General features: G+C 36.3%; 3 protein-coding genes across 4 annotated transcripts; 1 reads left to right on the top strand and 2 right to left on the bottom strand.

Annotated features, from left to right (window-relative positions):
• Window positions 1-6,797: 6,797 nt before the first annotated feature.
• Window positions 6,798-8,772, bottom strand: LOC130998869 (uncharacterized). The gene is made up of 3 exons (XM_057924292.1): window positions 8,425-8,772; window positions 7,731-8,086; window positions 6,798-7,652 (listed from the first exon to the last, which is right to left on the bottom strand). Exons 1-3 carry the CDS (start codon window positions 8,444-8,446, stop codon window positions 7,086-7,088), a joined length of 945 nt encoding a protein of 314 aa, XP_057780275.1. The 5' UTR covers window positions 8,447-8,772; the 3' UTR covers window positions 6,798-7,085.
• Window positions 8,773-9,114: 342 nt separating this feature from the next.
• On the top strand, window positions 9,115-13,694 carry LOC130998868 (aspartic proteinase 36-like). The gene is made up of 12 exons (XM_057924291.1): window positions 9,115-9,585; window positions 9,685-9,805; window positions 10,583-11,010; window positions 11,119-11,275; window positions 11,357-11,439; window positions 11,519-11,615; window positions 11,752-11,824; window positions 11,903-12,127; window positions 12,218-12,342; window positions 12,558-12,659; window positions 12,751-12,848; window positions 13,219-13,694. The coding sequence occupies exons 1-12, from the start codon at window positions 9,323-9,325 to the stop codon at window positions 13,397-13,399; spliced, it is 1,953 nt and encodes a 650-aa protein (XP_057780274.1). The 5' UTR covers window positions 9,115-9,322; the 3' UTR covers window positions 13,400-13,694.
• Window positions 13,695-14,247: 553 nt separating this feature from the next.
• Window positions 14,248-18,055, bottom strand: LOC130998867 (uncharacterized). 2 transcript variants are annotated; one of them, XM_057924290.1, is made up of 4 exons: window positions 17,665-18,055; window positions 15,712-15,829; window positions 15,404-15,632; window positions 14,248-14,526 (listed from the first exon to the last, which is right to left on the bottom strand). In XM_057924290.1, the coding sequence occupies exons 1-4, from the start codon at window positions 17,814-17,816 to the stop codon at window positions 14,498-14,500; spliced, it is 528 nt and encodes a 175-aa protein (XP_057780273.1). In that variant the 5' UTR covers window positions 17,817-18,055; the 3' UTR covers window positions 14,248-14,497. The 2 variants fall into 2 exon arrangements, with proteins under 2 accessions (XP_057780273.1, XP_057780272.1); XM_057924289.1 differs by having other exon boundaries at window positions 14,248-15,632; window positions 17,665-18,043.
• Window positions 18,056-18,687: the final 632 nt, after the last annotated feature.

Here is an 18,687-nt window from a genome sequence, read left to right as displayed (position 1 = left end):
AACATAACACTCTATTTCTTAATCTCTGTGCCGAAACAAATGTAGCCAACTTTAGCAGGACGGAGAGAGTGTCTTTTAATTGAATAAAATTTCAATCTAAAGGGAATTGATTGTTTTTTTTTTTTTTTAATTTGTGGGATGACTCGAATTCAATAAGGGTGCGTTCTTTTTGGTTGTAAAATTATCATGAGAAAATGATGGAAATGAAAAGGTCGGAAAATTTTATCATTTCCACTCTTGTTATCTCATGTTCTCTTTGATGGAATTTTTTTTTTATCCTATACTTCATTTATCCTATACACATGTTCTCGTTGTGGAAAAATGATGGATAAATTGTTAAATGACAACATTACCCTTATTATTGACTTACTTATTTTATGCCATACTTTCAATTCTATTTTATGACATACTTCATTTTTTTTTTTAATTTTTCTCGCCACCTCCACCCCACCCCACTACCCCACGCCCCCACCCACCCCCTCCTCACCACCCCCACCCCTCCACACCAATTTTTTTTTTTTAAATTTTTCTCGCCACCTTCACCCACCCTCTCCTACCCCACGCCCCCACCCCCAATTTAAAAAAATAAATAAATAAATTTTTCTCGCCACCTCCACCCACCCCACCCTACCCCACGCCCCCACCCAACCCCCCCACCCCCCAAAATTTTTTTTTTTAAATTTTTCTCGCCACCTCCACCCACCCTCCCCTACCCCACGCCCCCACCCACCCCCTCCCCACCCCCCCCAACCCTCAAATTTTTTTTTTAATTTTTTTAAAAAAAATTTGGGGGTGGGGGGGTGGGGAGGGGGTAGGTGGGGGCGTGGGGTAGGGGGGGTGGATGGAGGTGGCGAGAAAAAATTTAAAAAAAAAAATTGGGGGGTTGGGGGGGTGGTGGGGAGGGGGGTGGGTGTGGGGTGGGATGGGGTGGGGAGTTAAATTAAAGAAAAAAAAATTAATGTTTTCGATCCGAATAAGACTCACTCACTGACATTCTCAATGTTAAGGGTAAAATTGGAAGATCAAAAAAATATACATCATGGGAAAATTTTATCACACCTGCAGGTCATGATAATATTATCATGATTTGGGATGAAAATGTGGGAAAAGGGGCTGCCCGAGAAAATTTTCCTTCCTGCTCGGAGAAAATTTGCTAACAAAGAGAACACATGAAAAAGATGGAAAATGAGGGAAATTATTTGTTTTCCATCCTTTTCCCACAAAGAGAACGCAGCCTAAATGAAATCACCCACATGATATATCTATTCGTACAAGAATACACCTGATCGTGTTTTTCTAATATCAACGGCAAATTTCTCTTCATTTTTTAATAGTTAACAATTTAATAAAGAAAATAAAGACGGTGCCGTGACGGACCCAAACTCAAAAGCTTTAATTTTATAAATTAATTACTCTACCATTAAGTCAATACACACACAATTTCTCCTCATTTGTTCTCAAGTTCAAACCTGTACAAATTAATGCTCTCAAATGAAAATCCGTCTCAAATAAAAATCTGTTAGAGAAAGAAAATCGAAGAAAAATGAAATTAAAATTTAAAAATTCATAGTTAAGTTATTTTAGTAAAATGAGTGTTGCTTATAAGATAATGAGAAAATAAATTATGGTAAATGAACTTATTTTTTGAGAAGCTTATAAGATTTTATAGCTTATAAGCTCTTTAGAAGTTTATTTTGACAAACACTTTGAATGAACTTATCAGGCTAATCACTTTATAGACTCAGCCAAACACCCTCTAAGCTAAAATAGCAAATAGGGTTAATATGCAAAAACACTCCTAACATTGTCACCCCAACTACACTTAAGCCCCTAACCTAACGTTGGTAGCAACTAACACCCCAAGGTTCATTAAGTATTACAATTAAACCAATACACAAACGGTTTATTTAACAGAGTTAAGACATCATTTTCTTATTTATTTAAACTATATATATTATAGGGAGAGTGGAGAGAGATGTTTACATAAAATCCCACCACCATCAGCTTGAACATTTCACTGTTTTGTTTCGTCAAAAAAAGGAATGCATATTACTTCTAGATAAGTTTATGTATTCAAATATATGCATTCATTTGTCAACTGCCCGCCCATTCAAATATATGTGTTGTTTACGTATATATACTCATTTTTCAAGAAAATGTCAATTCTCTCTCTCTCTCTCTCTCTCTAAATTTTAATTTAATATTTGCCTCTAAATTTCCCATAAAATCTACGACAAAAGCCAATTTCCTATTTCCTCTCTTTCTATTATCCTTCCACATTTCACATCTCCAAACAAACAAATAAAAATTAAATATAAAATAATATCTCTTTCTTCTCAAAGATTTTAAATATATATAACGAATCCAACAAACGGAGTCATTTTCCACGAATCATCAAATCTTTATTCTTTAGCTTTTTCATTTTTTTGATTCATTTGTTTTGTGACATTGAGGCACTATTACAATAAGGTAATTTATACTGAAACAACATTACAATCCAGGACATATGTATTGCAAATTATGGAAAATAGGTAGATACATAATATATTTCAATTTCTTTGTTTTTATCATGAACATAACCTGTTTGATCGAAGTGCTCAACCAAATTCTCACCATCAAAAGCCTGTGCTTGCTCAAATGAGCAATTGATTTCACCCTCTTTCACCAGGAAAGCCTCTGCTTCATCAATAAAAATTCTAATGCAGCTATTTCCAGATGAGAACTGATATCTGCTTACAGTAGCAAAATGAGACTAAAACCATTCAAAATAACAAGTAAACCACTGAAATTCAAAAAACAAGCAGAATTTAAAATTTATCTAACAAAAAAATTAAATATTTCATATCCATATGAGCTCCAACGTTAATAGATGCAATAACAATTGCAAAAATCTTAATATCCATCAAAAAAATGAAAGTTCATTCTTCCTAAGCACAATAGCCACTTTTGATGGAAGTTCACTCTTCCTAGCAACAAAAGCATAAATAGAACACCAAACAATTTGTGTAGCAGCACATTTCAACTCTTGGTGGTAGTAGAAGCACTTGTTCATGTTGGATCTTCTTCATTGCCTCTTCTTGATTTCCTTCTTCGTTGCTCCAAAAGTTGTCTTGTTGTAACAGAGGGTGCTCCATTCACGTCAACCCAGGCGGTTTGAATGGCAGTGATGTTGGTTGTCTCACTTCCGACCCCTCCCCACTAAAATTTATGTTTCTTAGTGGTCTTTTGCTTTGCCTTATCTCTCTCACGTTCGGTATTGCACCTCGAACTATTGGATCACTGTTGTGAGGAGTAGAATGCTCACCCTTTATAACTACCATTAGAGAACATAATCCAGGCTGTATACATAGAACCTCAACATGAATATAAATAAGTTTATACACATTAAATGTGAGTAAAAAAAAAATTAAATAAGTTTATACGATGTTTTCACAACCAACCCACCATTTTCACCATCTTTGGATACATACATTAGAAAAGGACACTTAGGGTTATTGATGTATCTCACTCTTATTCTAAAAGGCTCATTCTTTTCAAATTTCAACTTGAACCTATACTTCACCCCATATAAGTTTATTGCTTCTCTTGCTTCTTTTGCATCACTAAATGTCATCCCTAATTGAAAATATCCTTGGCTACCTTCTGCATTTTCTAAGTGATTGCCAATAAGCTCATGTACCTCTGACTCGCTGCTACTATTATCTTCTCCCAGATTTTCATGATGATGCTCATCTTCTTCACTAACATATTCCATAGGATTTACATATATGCTTTCAGCCCAATCATCCACTTCAAGCTCTATCCCTTAATTTAAATCTTCTTCAGTCTCTTCGGCCTCTATTTCGGCACCTTCAATACCTCCATCACGAGAACCCCATGCTTCATCCTCTATCTCTATCATTTCATAATCATCATGCCCCCCTAGTTCAATACCTCCACAACCATGACCACAATTCACCACTTCAGTCGGTAAAATACTAGGCACTAAACTAACCGGCAGAGGCATCTCATCATCATCAATAAATAATTCAATTTTATTCTCATTCACTATTTCCATATACTGTAAAGTCTTTCTACAGGACTCTTCATCCTTAATTAGATACAAACCTCTTCAAAATTCTTATCAGTGTCATAAACATATATCCCTTTAGGATTTGGGAACCCTAACTCAGAATAATGTTTCTTAATGCGCTCAAAACTCATCAACTTCAAATCATCAACTAGAACGTCATGATCGAAACCATCAAAGCTCCAATTTTCTGTTTTATCCCAATATCCACCAAAATGAAAAATAAAAGTACATTCTTCTGGAAACATTCTGTAACAAATATAAATAAAAAAAGAAGAAGTTTATTATCTCACCAAATTAGAGAAATCGAAGAGCAAAATCAGAGAAGTCTATGAATTTCGATCATCTAATTTAAACATGCTGATCCATGGAACATGCTTCATCTTAATGTCAGAAAAGCACGCAACAACTAGCGTAGTGTCATTTCAGAAAGTTCATGAATAATATGAGTCACTGACTCCAGTTTTATGAAGCAGAACCCTTAATATTCGTCCATTGTCAATCTTGCAAAAGACAATAGACTATCTTTTGAATTTACTGGATGAACCTTATGATGATAGATTTCTTGGCTTATATAACTTCTCATGGGATAGAATGCGGGCCATTCGTATGGATTTGACGATGCAACACATTTTCAATCTAGAGGCTATCACCATGCTGGAGCAAATGGTATGAATTTCGATCATCTAATTTAAACATGACAAAAACTACAAAATACACAAAGAATATATTTAGCAAAGACTTACCTTTCTTCGTTTGAGATTAGTGCATAAATGTGAAGCTTTGTACCATAACAATCTTCTTTCGCGTGAATAAATTTATGAGTATGTGAAGGAGGGTTTTTGAGTTCTGCGTTTGATATGTTTTGAGGAAGATGGGGAGATATCTATTTGTCTCTTGAACTCCCGCTTTTATTTCTCATGTCCTCTTTAATAATATGTTAAAAAAAATGAAGTCTTAACTCTGTTAAATAAATTGTTTGTGTATTGGTTTAATTATAATACTTAATGAACCTTTGGGTGTTAGTTGCTACCAACGTTAGGTTTGGGGCTTAAGTGTAGTTGGGTGACAACGTTAGGGGTGTTTTTGCATATTAACCCTAGCAAATATATCTTGCTTATACCATCTTTGGTAGCCTAAATATGTATTGAGGACGGCTCGAGATAACAAGAAGCCCGCAATTGAACAGTAGACCGAATATAATACTCCCTCCGTCCCGGCTTTTGGTATCCAGTTGAGAACGACACGGGTTTTAATAAAGTGATTGATGTGTTGTGAGTAGAATAAGGGTCCCACATTTTATGTGAGAGTTAAAATAATTAAAGTGGAGTAAGGGCCCCACCTACTTTTACCAAAAATAGAAATGAATACTAAAATGTGGGACGGCCAAAAAAGGAAAGTTGGATACTAAAAGCTGGGACGGAGGGAGTAGTAATATTGTCCTCACCAATCTCTTTCTTCGCTTTGCTTGTAATTGCTCGAGATAAAACAAATGGAAAACGAAATTGAGAATTCTATACTTTTGTTATACAAAAAATCAAAATTAAACAATTTCTTAGGTAAAAAACACAAATTAAACACGAAAATATAAAAATAAGGAATCAAAATAATCAACCTGGACTGCAAAAACACAATTTTATTGAGACTACGTATATGTGTTAAAAATTTACTCCATTCTGCAATTTTTACCAATTGTCTCTCCACATATGTTACTATAAGGGCGTGTTTGCTGCTATGGTTTATGCAGTATTAGCATAATAATACTGACTATTATTGGTGGATGGTAGTCTTTTAAGTTAACACATTAAGCCCTTGATTATGTAAGGCCCGGTCCAAAAATTAGAGATTACGGTAGATTACGTAAACCCCACCCCCCCTCAGATACGGTATCCATCGTTTAATCTTGATTTCTTTTCTCTTTTTTGCCCTCAAATCTCACAAAATATCACGCAGTAAATCACAGCGGCACCCCCCTCTTCCACAAAGCAACCGCAAATCGCCCAGGAAGAAGACGCCGCAAAATCTGTCGGTCGATCCTCTGCCGAACTATTTCCGGGAATTTGTGAACGGTATATGCTGTAATCCATTATTATCAATTTGTTTGTAATTTGTATGTGAGTTTGTGTTCATCTGTGAGTAGTTGTACGTGTTTGCTGCAATTATTCTTGCACAAATTTGCTCCTTTCAATTATTGTCCTCATTCCTGCGCCTACCGAAAAACAGAATAGGGGCAGGAAGGGCAGCTCATGCGCGTCGTCCCAGAGTCCGTGGAGATAGAGGCATAATTTTCTTGCCTTAAAGTTCCGAATTTACACGTTTTAATGGATTCTTCTTTCAATTTGTTCTTTTAATTTGCATGCTTTTCCCATAATAAAAACTGATTTGATTTCAATCCTAACACCATGCACAAACTTGCATCATATCTTTCTATATACCATATAAAATAAGAGTTTAATGGGAGCTGGCAGTGAATTGAATGAAGGAAATGCAAATCATCATCATCATCATTGCTAATTCATATACCGATCAACCAAGCCAGAAAGGCAACAAAAAGAAAATAAAACCAACAAGATCTGGGGTACAAAAACAAGAATCTGTATCAATCAATCCAAAAACAATTCATGGCTACTATCAAAATCTAAAACCAGAAATGTAGCTAAAAAATAGAAATGAGATTATTCCAAATACGATCTGCGATTCCAGAAATATCAATTTCATAAAAAATAGAAATGTAGCAAGAACAAAGTGACTAGAAACAGCACGCCAACTGCCCGATACAATACCCATCATAGAAATATCAATATCATATAAAGCATCTATAAATCATATGGCATAATATCATGTAAAAATTCCCATAAAAAAATGGTCACTAATCATAAACAATAATGACTAAATCTAAGTTTCCAATGTAAGTTCAACTATTCGAATAGGGTAGATCAATTCAAACATAAAAGCAACATAAAAGCAACTTAAACCTACAAGACAATGGCATCGCGGCAAAATACTTCCACCGTGTCTACTTCAACTTCTCCGCAATGAGGTAGTGAACGTAATCCGTCTTTTCTTCAACCGATAGACTACTAAACAAATCTAGGCGCTCAGTTTCTTTTACAAGTAAATCAACAACCTTGAACTTATCCTTTTTGGACAAGCCATTGATTGATCCAAGTTGAGCAAAGACGTCTTTCCTCGCTTTGGAAACATCAAAATCATAGCCCATTCTGCCTGCAATCGTGTCAAGTCTGGTGTTCGTACTATGACTGATCTCGGTCATCGCCTCGAACATCCTATCATCACCATTCTTTTTTTTCTTGCTCGGTACACGTACTCCAGCTTCGGGTTTGTGTGTTTGGCTAACACTGTCATCAATATGTCCGCTTTCATTAAGATCATCTAGCGAGACATTGCAATCACCCTTGACTTCCTCAGTTTGGGTGAGATCGATATTGTGATACGTTTGACGCGCTGCCTCCATTAGATCTTCCGCGACATCTCCGGTGGCCCTATCCTTTCCGAAAATCTCACTCCATTGTTCCAAGTAGGGCCAACTTTTTTTTCTCATATTACGTGCATTGTTATCTTTCTACGATAGAAATTAGTGCATTAGACAAATTCGATACACACCAAAAAGTGAAAAACCAAAACATAAACATCTTCTGACCTTCACAATATGTTCCCATTGCTCATTAGTGCAATCGATCATGTGCTTGCCATCCAAGTTGAAGCCGACGCCAGTAACATCCAACATGGTACATAACGAGTTGTAATTCTTCTTCCACGTCGTTGTTTTTGAATTTATGTGTGGCATAGCTTTCAAATCGGTCTGTGGATCCTCTTTTTTCATTGCCTCCTCTAATTTATTCAAGTAACCCGCACGAAATCCGTTGTCGGATTTCCAACCTTGCACAACTAACTCTTTCAACGCCGCCAAAAGAGCCTCCTCCTCTCTACTCGACCAACTATGACGCGTTTGGTCGGTCTTATTTATCCGACCACCGCGGACGACGCCACTGGTACCTGTTTTGCATTATGATTATTGGACAATACAAAGTATAGAGCATCAGACTGTACCCGATATGAACACTAAACACAATCACACGTTATATGTCACATATATATATATACTTTATATTTTTTTTATCAATCTGCACTGTCTCTGCAGCAGCAAGCTCTAACACGATTTCAACAGCTCTAACACGATTTCTCATATTAATATTCGAAACCAGAAGTTCTACGAAAGCATGAGCGAATTATTTGCAAATTTGTTTACGTTTTATAGAATTCATTTCATTTGCACTAAGGATGGATGCATCACGTTTTATAGCAACAAATTCAATGAAGTATTGGACACTCACCTTGCGTTTGGGCGGAGCTCATGTTGTAGTGCTTTCGATTCCTATTCTCTGCGTGATTTATGAGTCCTTTGTTTCATAGCAATGAGAGTTATATGCGTGGTTCTGTTTCCCACGTTTGTAAATTGTAATGGTAATTTGTGAATTATTTGAGGGCAAATTTGTACTTAGTGGCCCACGATTCATTAATCTGCACTATCTTCCATATCTTAATTTAGGTTATCAAAATAGATTTAAGTTTATCTCTTTTAATCTTTTTAAATTAGCAAACACAATTAAGTATTAACAATACACACGATTCTAGCTAAATAAATCAAATTTAAACTATATAGGCTAATCCCATATGGAGCAGCAAACACGCCCTAAGTATTTACAATTTTTGCTAGAAGAGTACAAAATTGCATTCCTCGAATAATATTTACTCCCTCCGTCCGCCAAAATTATGTAAAAATTACTATATCGGGCGTCCGCCAAGATTATGTCACTTTCCTTTTAAGGCAATGGTCCCAATATCTTCTTTAATATTTTATCCTTACTAACATTCTTTGTTTACAAAAAACTCACCTCAAATTCAATCTCAACCACACATCTCATAAAGTGGTGGGACCCTTTCTCCACTACATCAAAATCATCACCAATTTTATTAAATCTTGTGCCCAATCAATTTTACATAATTTTGGCGGACGGAGGGAGTACAAATTTTGCTTAAATTTCGACTGAAAAAAAAACATACAAAGTCAACTTGAGAAAAAAAAAAAAAAAAACTAGAAAATCTCTTCCACATTACAGCGGGATCTCTCTCTCTCCCTCTCTCCCCTCTTCTGCTCTCTCTCTTCCTCCGCCGGCAGACCACCGGTGCAGCGCAATCGATCAACGGTGGCCCCCGCCCCAGCCTTAAGAAATGGCTTGGGTACTAACTCTCGCCATCCTCTTCTTCACCACCGCCGTCTCCGCCGCTGTATCTCGATCGAATTCTCCGCATCTCCATTCGATTGCGTTCGTCAATAACACGAGTAGTAGAGGCAACGCCATGATCTTGCCACTGTTTTTCAAGCAGCGCAACAGCCACCGCCTCAAGGAGGACTTTTTCTCCCGTCGCCATCTCCACGCGCGCACCATTCCCAACGCTCGCATGCCTCTCCACGACGATCTCCTCCTCAACGGGTCTGCGCCTTCTTCTCTGTTTCAATTTGACATTTTCTTCTGCGATGCCAGATCCGATCTCGAATATCTGATTATTTATTTGTCTATGCGGCGCTGCAGGTATTACACGACTCGGCTGTGGATCGGGACGCCGCCGCAGAGGTTCGCTCTCATAGTTGATACTGGGAGTACTGTTACTTATGTTCCTTGCTCGACTTGTGAACAGTGTGGAAAGCATCAGGTTTGCTCTCCCTCTCTCTCTATTTTTTTTTTCCATTTGGTTTGGTGGCTGCAATTGCGATTGGAAATTGCCGTTAGGTTTGCTAAATTTCAGCGCTTCTCTTATTTCCTTTCTAGTTTCAATCTTTTGATTGTATTGCGGGATATGGATCTTGAAATTAAATTTTGTGATGATTGAGCATGTAATTGATTTGTACCAATCAAAACTTTAGATGGTCTTTATAGCTGGTAAATGATATACTATGTGTCAATTAAAGTGAGAACAATATTGTTGCCTCATTTTCTGTTTTTCCCCAACATTGATTTGTTACTATCGTATCCCTTGAGATCCAACTGATGAATAGAATTATGCTTCCACCAAATGAGACAAAATGGAAATAGTGAGTGGATGAGTAGGTATGTGGTTTATGTTCTAAAGGGTAGCCAACTTGAAAGAGAAGGGGGAATCATAGCTTCACTAAAATGGGGAGCATTTATATTTATTTGTATGATATGTTTTGCTTGACCTTTGAATTCACTGCACTTTTTCTTGTGAGTTTTTAGTTTATTGGACACTATTTTCCTCTCTTCCTCATTTTGTGTTAGGACTACCTTCAATTCATTTCTTACTTAATGATTCAATAGGGCACTAGCTACAATCCATACTATTTTGGGTAATTGCATGTCTGCTGCTTATAGCCTTATAGTAGTTATTAATTTACACTTGCATTTATACAATCTACATTACGCTTTTTTGTATTTTTTTATCCAATTTATTGAGATCTCTTACGTTTAATAGGATCCGAGGTTCCAACCGGATTTGTCAAGCACCTATGAACCTCTAAAGTGCAACATTGATTGCACTTGTGATACTGATAGAGAACAATGTATTTATGAAAGGCAATATGCTGAAATGAGTTCTAGCAGTGGGGTCTTGGGAGTTGACATAATTTCATTTGGCAATCTAAGTGATCTAGAACCGCAACGAGCTACTTTTGGATGTGAGAATATGGAAACAGGGGATCTTTACAATCAACATGCGGATGGAATAATGGGTTTAGGTCGTGGAGATCTGAGTATTGTGGATCAGCTCGTTGAGAAAGGTGTAATCAGTGATTCATTTTCATTGTGCTATGGTGGAATGGATGTGGGTGGTGGTTCAATGGTTCTTGGAGGAATTTCCCCCCCTAATGAAATGACTTTTACACATTCTGACCCGGTTCGCAGGTACGTTTAGGAAGACTTTTGAAGTTTTACAATTGAGTGTTAGGCTCTATCCTAACAAGTACACTTGATACATCTCACACATTTACTCTAGTTTCGGGATGGCAACAGTCCATATTACAATCTCGAGCTGAATGAGATTCATGTTGCTGGGAAAAAGCTGCCCCTAAATTCCAAGGTTTTTGATGGCAAACATGGAACTGTACTGGATAGTGGCACAACCTATGCTTATCTTCCCGAAGCAGCATTTGAGGCCTTTAAAGCAGCGGTAGTATTCATTTTGTGGATTTCTACTTTTGGAAGTCTCGAGAGATGTTTTTTCTTGCTAAACTCCCATTTTTGCATGTAGATTTTGAAGGAAACCCAGTCCCTCAAAAGAATACAAGGTCCCGACCCTAACTATAATGATATCTGCTTCTCAGGTGCTGGAAGGTAAAATTATTTTCATTAGATTAGTTTCCTATCACTTATATTTTGTACCCAGTGATGTTAAGTGTTGATATTACTCCAGTGATGTTGCACAACTATCAAAAGCTTTTCCGTCCGTTGAAATGGTATTTGGCAATGGACAGAAGCTGTTGTTGGCTCCCGAAAATTATTTATTCAGGGTAAGTCCCTTTCATTTTATCCCCACATTGTTAGTAATGTGATGCACAATGATCAATAACATAATATATACGCTGCTTTTAGCATTGAATAAAGTTATCTTTTATGGTCACTAATTCTTGTTCTTCTGGCATACAGCACTCGAAGATGCATGGTGCATACTGTCTTGGGATCTTTCAGAATGGAAAGGAGTCAACCACTCTTTTGGGAGGTACTGTCCGGTCTATCATGTTGTCTAAACTATACTATTGAAGGATGGGTATAATATGTATCTCTTCTTGTGGCACAGGTATAATTGTCCGGAATACACTTGTAACATATGACCGTGAACATGAAAAGGTTGGTTTCTGGAAAACCAATTGCTCCGAATTGTGGGAGAGACTTCACTTATCGCCTGCCTCGCCACCTCTTCCTTCAGACACACCTCTTCCTTCAGACACAGATGAGGTGAACTCAACCGCGGGCATGGCTCCTAAGCTTGCGCCAACTGGACCCCCTCAACCCAAAACTGCAGGTTTCATATGTTACTATTATTGTTCATCTGTTTATGAGAGCCAAATTAGACTAGTTTATAACTTACCATTTGGTATCCTTTAATGTGCAGGGGAAGTTAAGGTCAGGCTGATAAAATTCTCTTTGTTGTTGACCATGAACTACACGGAGTTGAAGCCTCACATTTCGGAACTTTCTCAGCTCATTGCAAAGGATTTAGATGTTCAGCCTTCTCAGGTAGATCAATACAATATGTTGATTTTTAGGGGTTTTAGTATGTAGTACAATTACTGAATTTATTTTTTATTTTTTGTTTTTAAATTGGATTTTTGTGGTACTACTGTATTCTTTGCATTAATTACCATAGTTTTTGACTTTTGTGGTTTAGTCTTTGAATTTTAATCCAGTGACCTTCAGATTGCAACTTATGTTTGAGATGTGTGCTATCACAGGTTCAGTTGACGAACTACACTTCCGGGGGGAATGAGACCCTATTAAGATGGGCTATTTTTCCAGCACAATCTGATGAGTATATCTCTAATGCTACTGCTATGGTAAAGATTGTTTATACTGGAGAAGATTTTCATCATTTTGGTTATGAGGAGCTAGCACCATTTATATTAACATTTTTTATTCTTTTGTTAGCATATTGTATCCAGGTTTAGTGGAAATGAGTTGCATCTCCCTGATAGTTTTGGAAGCTACAAATTGGTTGATTGGAGCATGGAGCCGCCAACTAAGAGGTAAATTGAAATGGTCTTTTTATTGTTTTTCATTTAATCCAAGGTGTGGCAATTCTTTTTTCTGGGGAAAATAGGCTCCAGCTGTTGACTTTTCTATGAATTGTAAAGAGCGTTTTTTTTTGTGTCTTTGGTGGATAATAACATTTTCCTATTATGTGCTGAAACATTACTTACATTCACTCAAATCTGCGCTTATTGCATGTAGTTCAAATTTTATTACTTTTGATTCTTTGAAGGGGCAATATATTTTGGCAATAATTATACGAAGCGGCATCATTCATTTTCTCAGTATATGTTTTAATCATGTAAGACTGAGAAATTATATAATCAAGTTTTGTTATTAAATATGAGTATGATTGCATTTGTCCAGGACATGGTGGCAACAACATTACTTGGCGTTAGTCATAGCATTTGTTGTAGTGGTTCTAATTGGACTACTGGGATCTGGGGGGTGGTTTATCTGGAGAAGGAACCAGAACCGGGCCGAAGTCCCGTACAAGCCCGTTGATTCAGTTGTAGCCGAGCAGGAACTCCAGCCTTTGCAGAACTAGAGAAGTGAATTTTCGGTGTGATACTCAGCTTGTGGCTGACTTGTACCTCTGATTCGTTTTGCTCCGGTAGCAACAGGATTCATTTTAAAGGCGAAATTGTAGCTTAGAAATTTAAGGCGGCGAAACCCTTGCAATGAGCATGCCATTTTCTGGCCATGTCTGTGTATAGCAGAATTTCATTTCAGCAACCTCTGCCATGAAAGTGAATTCTTGCTTTCATAAATTTAGAATGTTTAGTCACAGGAACATTTTATATAGGATCACAGCATCAATGAATAAGTAATGTTGAAAAACATTTCTTGTGTATGCTTTTTGATTAAATGTTGAGTTCCTTTGACCAGCTTCAGTGCTCGACATGGGTGAGCAACTGGACCTTCCGATTCTTTATCCTCTTTTACACATGGAATTTAAAAGCTACTCAAAACTCGAATTTAATCTTTATACTCACTCCGTTACTTTAGATGATGTATTTCTTTCCTTTTTGATATGTTCTTTAGATATATGCACTTTTTATTTTTAGACACTAATTTGATAATTTTATCTCTAATGTGGGATTCTTTCTTTACTATCGATACTCTTTATATGTGACATTTTCTTCACTATCAATACCCTCCATATAGAACCATTTTTATTAAGACTCGTGTCAAAATATTTCATACATAAATATAGGGGACAGAGGGAGTATATGATAAGATTCAACAAATCGAGTTAATCTTATGCGTTAATACATAATTTTTAAGGTTAATACATAATTTTTAAGACAAATACAACGAAACACAAACAATTGTGACCTGCAGGCTTGATCCTTTGCTCACAAAAGCAGGAAAAAGAGAACATTAACATGGAACTTTTCGAAGATCATTATGTATCTTTCCAAAAATTTAAAGTAAACTTTACAAAACCGAAGTTTAGTAAAGAAAGGCACCGCAGATCAAAATAACCAGTTTTCTAATAACAATCACGTTTTAGTCATTGCTTAATTAACACAAAAATAGGGTAGGTGCTATACTACAGATTATGATGTCCGATTGCAAGAAAGAAAAAAAGTTCGAACACAAGCATCAACCAGCATCTCCAGCCCCGTTATGGACTATCATATCAGGCTTTTATTCGGATAACGAAAGAACCTGCATGAAGAGAAAACATACATTTTTAGAAAATGATAGAAATGTCAGGTATGACTAGGTTTGGCCTCGGAAACAAAAGCTCTCATTTACAGGTTTGTAAGACGGAAACGGAATACAGTAAAACTTCCCCAAAAACAAAAATGCAACATATAAAGGCATTGTGAAACGGTAGTCCGGGAGACCAGGGACCTAACTGTCTTAGTTATAACCAGTTAAAGTGTGATTCTTCGAAGGAACTGCACAAAAGGAAAGAAGGAAAAGACCACAAAGGGGAAAATGGAGTGCACTTCAGATAAAAGACTCGCTAGAGGAGGATAGACCACCTAAAAAAAAAATCTAAAAACTAAAGCTCATGAAGTCCAAACTTTGTACATGAGAGACAAATGAAATCTGCAAATAACATACTCAATTAACTATTGATCTAGAATCATGGAGGAAAAATAAATCAGAGGTAAACTTAGGACCCCTAGATCTATCTCGGACAGTATGACATTCAAAATGTTTAGTCATTCGTTTAGAAAATAATAGTAGATCATACTTTTATTGAACAAGAAGCCAAGCGCAGTCAGCATTCTGTACAGATATAGAGGAAAAGATATTTGCCTAGACCAAAGCAACAACAGCAGGATTGTAGAGGCTAGACGAAGACTTGACAGTGCATCACTGTGTAAGGGCTTGACAATGTGCATCGTTTTAAGGAAGAGTGAAACAAATAACCTTCAGGAATCTTTTGCAATATAGTGCAAAATTTATTGATAAGTAGAGGTAAAGAAGTGCATGCTTCATCATTTACGCACGAACATTCATGTAGTTACTAACGTATCCCCTCTATATATAGCTCCAATTATTGAATGTAATTTTAAGGTAATAAGCTCACATGCTGGGAGGTTGGATATATCTGCAGAAACTGCACATGCTATTCCCAAGTTTGACAGTGCTCCTCTTATAATTCCACAAGGGAAGTATAGGTGCATTCCAGTAGCCTGAGCTGATTTGTTTTCCGCCATTGCTGAAGGATCTTGAATATTGCCAGATGCTTGAACTGATGGGTCAATAGACATATGTGCTAACCATCTAAATCGATTATCTTGCAATACAAAAGTACCCTGCGAAGAAAATTAAGTTTTAACACATAATTTTCACATTTGAGTAAATATGAAGCCGTGTTCAAATTCTGGTACATACTCTATGATTTGTCTTTAAGTTATCTATCTGTTTCTTGAAGAGTTCAGACCAAAAGTCCTTGCAGATAAACTTGATGGCCTCCAGGTTATCGGTGAACCTTGGTCGATCCATTGTGTACCTGAGAGGGAAACATGAAAAACTGAGGATGAAAAATATGAAGTGATAAACATTCTGTATTCGGATAAAAAGTTATTTCTCAAAAAGAAATTTGTTTGTACTGAATTTAGAAGAACCTATTAGGAACAAAAGCCATAAAGAGGAAATGACTAGTTGAAAGAAATGCATACTGAGTAACTGAGATAAAGATAATAATGATCTAAACTCAGCTTGTAAAGTGAGAAATTATCATGTACTCCATGACAGATAAGAAAATTGATATGCTGTGAGGAAAAATGCTAATTTGAGTCATTCCCCCAAGCCCACGTTTGGTTGGGTGTTTTTAGAGGTTGGAAAGGGATTCAATTAATTGAATCCATTACTTGTTGTTTGGTTTGGGCAATGAGTTAACCATCACCCTTACTTAAGGGTCACCCAATCACCCAATTTGTTACCCCTCAAAATAAAGGGGAAACAGAAGAAAGGGAATCCCTTACTAATGATTCATTTCCATTGTTAAACCAAACACTTAATAAAAGTAATGGTTATTGTTACCATTCCACTTCTTTATTTGATTCCATTCCCTTTCCATTCCTCTGTTTGAACCAAACGAGCACTAAATCTGTTAACGTCCAACAGTTTCTATCTATACATCATGCATTTATTACAGATAGATATCAATCCTATTGCAAGGTTCAAATGCTGCAGAATAGTTGTATGTCTCAAATCCAGTACAATTTCCTCCACCCTAAACATCTTTGGCTTTATAACCATGAAATCAAAATCCCACTTCAATCTTTCAAATGCACATTCTTCCCTTATTAGAAATCCTTTGGTATTCATCTTATATCAGACAATGACATTCAACCATTATTAGTCATCATACTTTTTACCATCGGAGATATAATTTCTGTTGGCCACTAATTAACACCAATGCACAAGGATGATATATCATACACAAGGTTAAGATGGTGCTCAAGTCTAATAACTAATTCGGACAATATTGTCACAACAAAATCTCATCAACAAGCAATGTTTCAATCAGAGTTCCCAGTTGGCTGATAGCAAGCCCCGTCATGTTTAGTCTCATAGAATATGCACACTCTATTTATAGGTGACCCTATGTAAAAGAAAAAAATTCAACTGCACAGATTGGCTTCACATATATGAGCTCTCAATTTGAAACTTAATCCGGGGCCAAAGCCATAATGAAAGAATATATTCCACATTTCCATTATATGCACGATGATGCCCTGTAGTGAAACTTCATCTAACAGTTGCAAACATAGAAATTTTCCTAACAGAGTACAAAGACGCCTGATTTGATCTGGTTTACCTGGACTACTCTAGAGAAAACTTGACTAGGCACCGTTGTTTACCCAAGTATTTCAAATACAAAATTATGTTCAGGCAAATAACACATGAATGACGGCATTGAAATTATAAATTAGTTTCATATCTTACTACAAGAGCGACTGACTTATGCTGTGCATATGAATCAACGACTAGTATCAGTGAAGGGTGTCAGGTGCTCGGATTTCAGTTGTAATGCGATTTTGCTTCAAGCAAATTGCTCTAACCAAACACTCAGGATATACGAAACAAGCTCAAGGAAAACAATGATAAACTTGATTAGCTGAAGTCAATTCTCATATTTAAGTTTCGACGAATTCTTGCGCAAATGCAAGTCGGAATCGACATCTAGGTTGCTTCAACCGATCAAAAATAGGGTGATCTCTTTGGGCTATGCATAACAGATGTGGAAATCAAACAATCCATGAAAATTCCCAATTTAGGACATCAATTCATCACATTTCTGGAATCTGACAATCGAATCATTGAAGAATACCAACTAACCTTTCACTTAACTGGTGACCGACCTGAAAGCCGATGGCTTCGATCCTCCGCGCTGCAAGTTCGGGCTTGTTGGCGTAGAAGCCTGAGCAATACGACAACACTATCTCCGCCAGCAAACTCTCCACACAGCTTTCCGATACCTCCCTCACCATTTCCGGTTCCTCTCTCTCCTTTGCGTCTGTGTATTGGGAGATCGAAAATCAAATGGAGCGTAGACTTCGATTTTGAAATGTGATCTGATCTTCTGATTTTGGAACCCTAAACTGTTAGTAAAATTTTGTGTTTTTGTTGTTAGGCGACTCCATTCATAAACTCCACCCTTCAGTTTCCGAACTGCCCAGCGTTAAAAAATCACCTAGTTTTTCTCTTTACATTTTTTCCAATAATAAACTAATTTCTTACTCCCTTCCTCCCATTATATTATACTCTCATTACTTTTTTAGTACAAAAAATAAAAAATATGTAAAAAAATAAATAAAATGAATTGGTGAAAATTATTTAAATATTAAGTATAAAAAGAGAATATATTGCCAAAAAAAGAATGAAACACTTGTGTAGAAAGTAAATAAAATTGATTGGTGGAAATTATTTAAATACATATTAATTATAATTTGTATATCATTTAAATATTTTAATTATATATTTAATTTAAATTATCTAATATAATAAAATAAAATAATTTTATAATTTTAAATAATAATTAAAATTATATTAATAAAATTCGAATTACATTACTAAAATTAAAATTACATTGCAAAAATTAAAATTACATTAATTGAAAGTACATAAACATAATTATTCAAATTAATCATACTTAATTATAAGCATCATTCGCATCGATTTTGTGTCCAAATATGTTGTGTTGAAGTTTGAGATGAACTTGCTTATTTGTTAAATCGTTGTGATTTTTGAGATAATTTTCAAAAGCTTCCTAATTATTAGTACCAATTGGTATTGGTTGCTGATGAGTTGCATCTTCTCCAGACCAGTTGATAGTTTCTTTGTCCCCATCCTCAATGATCA

The sequence above is a fragment of the Salvia miltiorrhiza genome, chromosome 8, assembly GCF_028751815.1.
Source record: "Salvia miltiorrhiza cultivar Shanhuang (shh) chromosome 8, IMPLAD_Smil_shh, whole genome shotgun sequence".
NCBI lineage: Eukaryota > Viridiplantae > Streptophyta > Magnoliopsida > Lamiales > Lamiaceae > Salvia > Salvia miltiorrhiza.
The sequence above is the reverse complement of the archived record's forward strand: the minus strand, read 5'-3'. Positions and strand labels throughout refer to the sequence as shown.

Bases quoted from the DNA above. Each gene is read 5' to 3' on its own strand.
- LOC130998869 (XM_057924292.1), bottom strand. From the start codon at position 8,446: ATGAGCTCCGCCCAAACGCAAG. The intron at 8,087-8,424 runs GTGAGTGTCCAA...AATGCAAAACAG, and splicing joins GAGCTCCGCCCAAACGCAAG to GTACCAGTGGCGTCGTCCGC. The intron at 7,653-7,730 runs GTCAGAAGATGT...TTTCTATCGTAG, and splicing joins AATGGGAACATATTGTGAAG to AAAGATAACAATGCACGTAA.
- LOC130998868 (XM_057924291.1), top strand. From the start codon at position 9,323: ATGGCTTGGGTACTAACTCTCGCCATCCTCTTCTTCACCACCGCCGTC. The intron at 9,806-10,582 runs GTTTGCTCTCCC...TACGTTTAATAG, and splicing joins AACAGTGTGGAAAGCATCAG to GATCCGAGGTTCCAACCGGA. The intron at 11,616-11,751 runs GTAAGTCCCTTT...TCTGGCATACAG, and splicing joins CCGAAAATTATTTATTCAGG to CACTCGAAGATGCATGGTGC.
- LOC130998867 (XM_057924289.1), bottom strand. From the start codon at position 17,816: ATGGTGAGGGAGGTATCGGAAAGCTGTGTGGAGAGTTTGCTGGCGGAG. The intron at 15,830-17,664 runs GTTAGTTGGTAT...TTTCCCTCTCAG, and splicing joins GGTCACCAGTTAAGTGAAAG to GTACACAATGGATCGACCAA. The intron at 15,633-15,711 runs GTATGTACCAGA...TTTTCTTCGCAG, and splicing joins ACTTAAAGACAAATCATAGA to GGTACTTTTGTATTGCAAGA.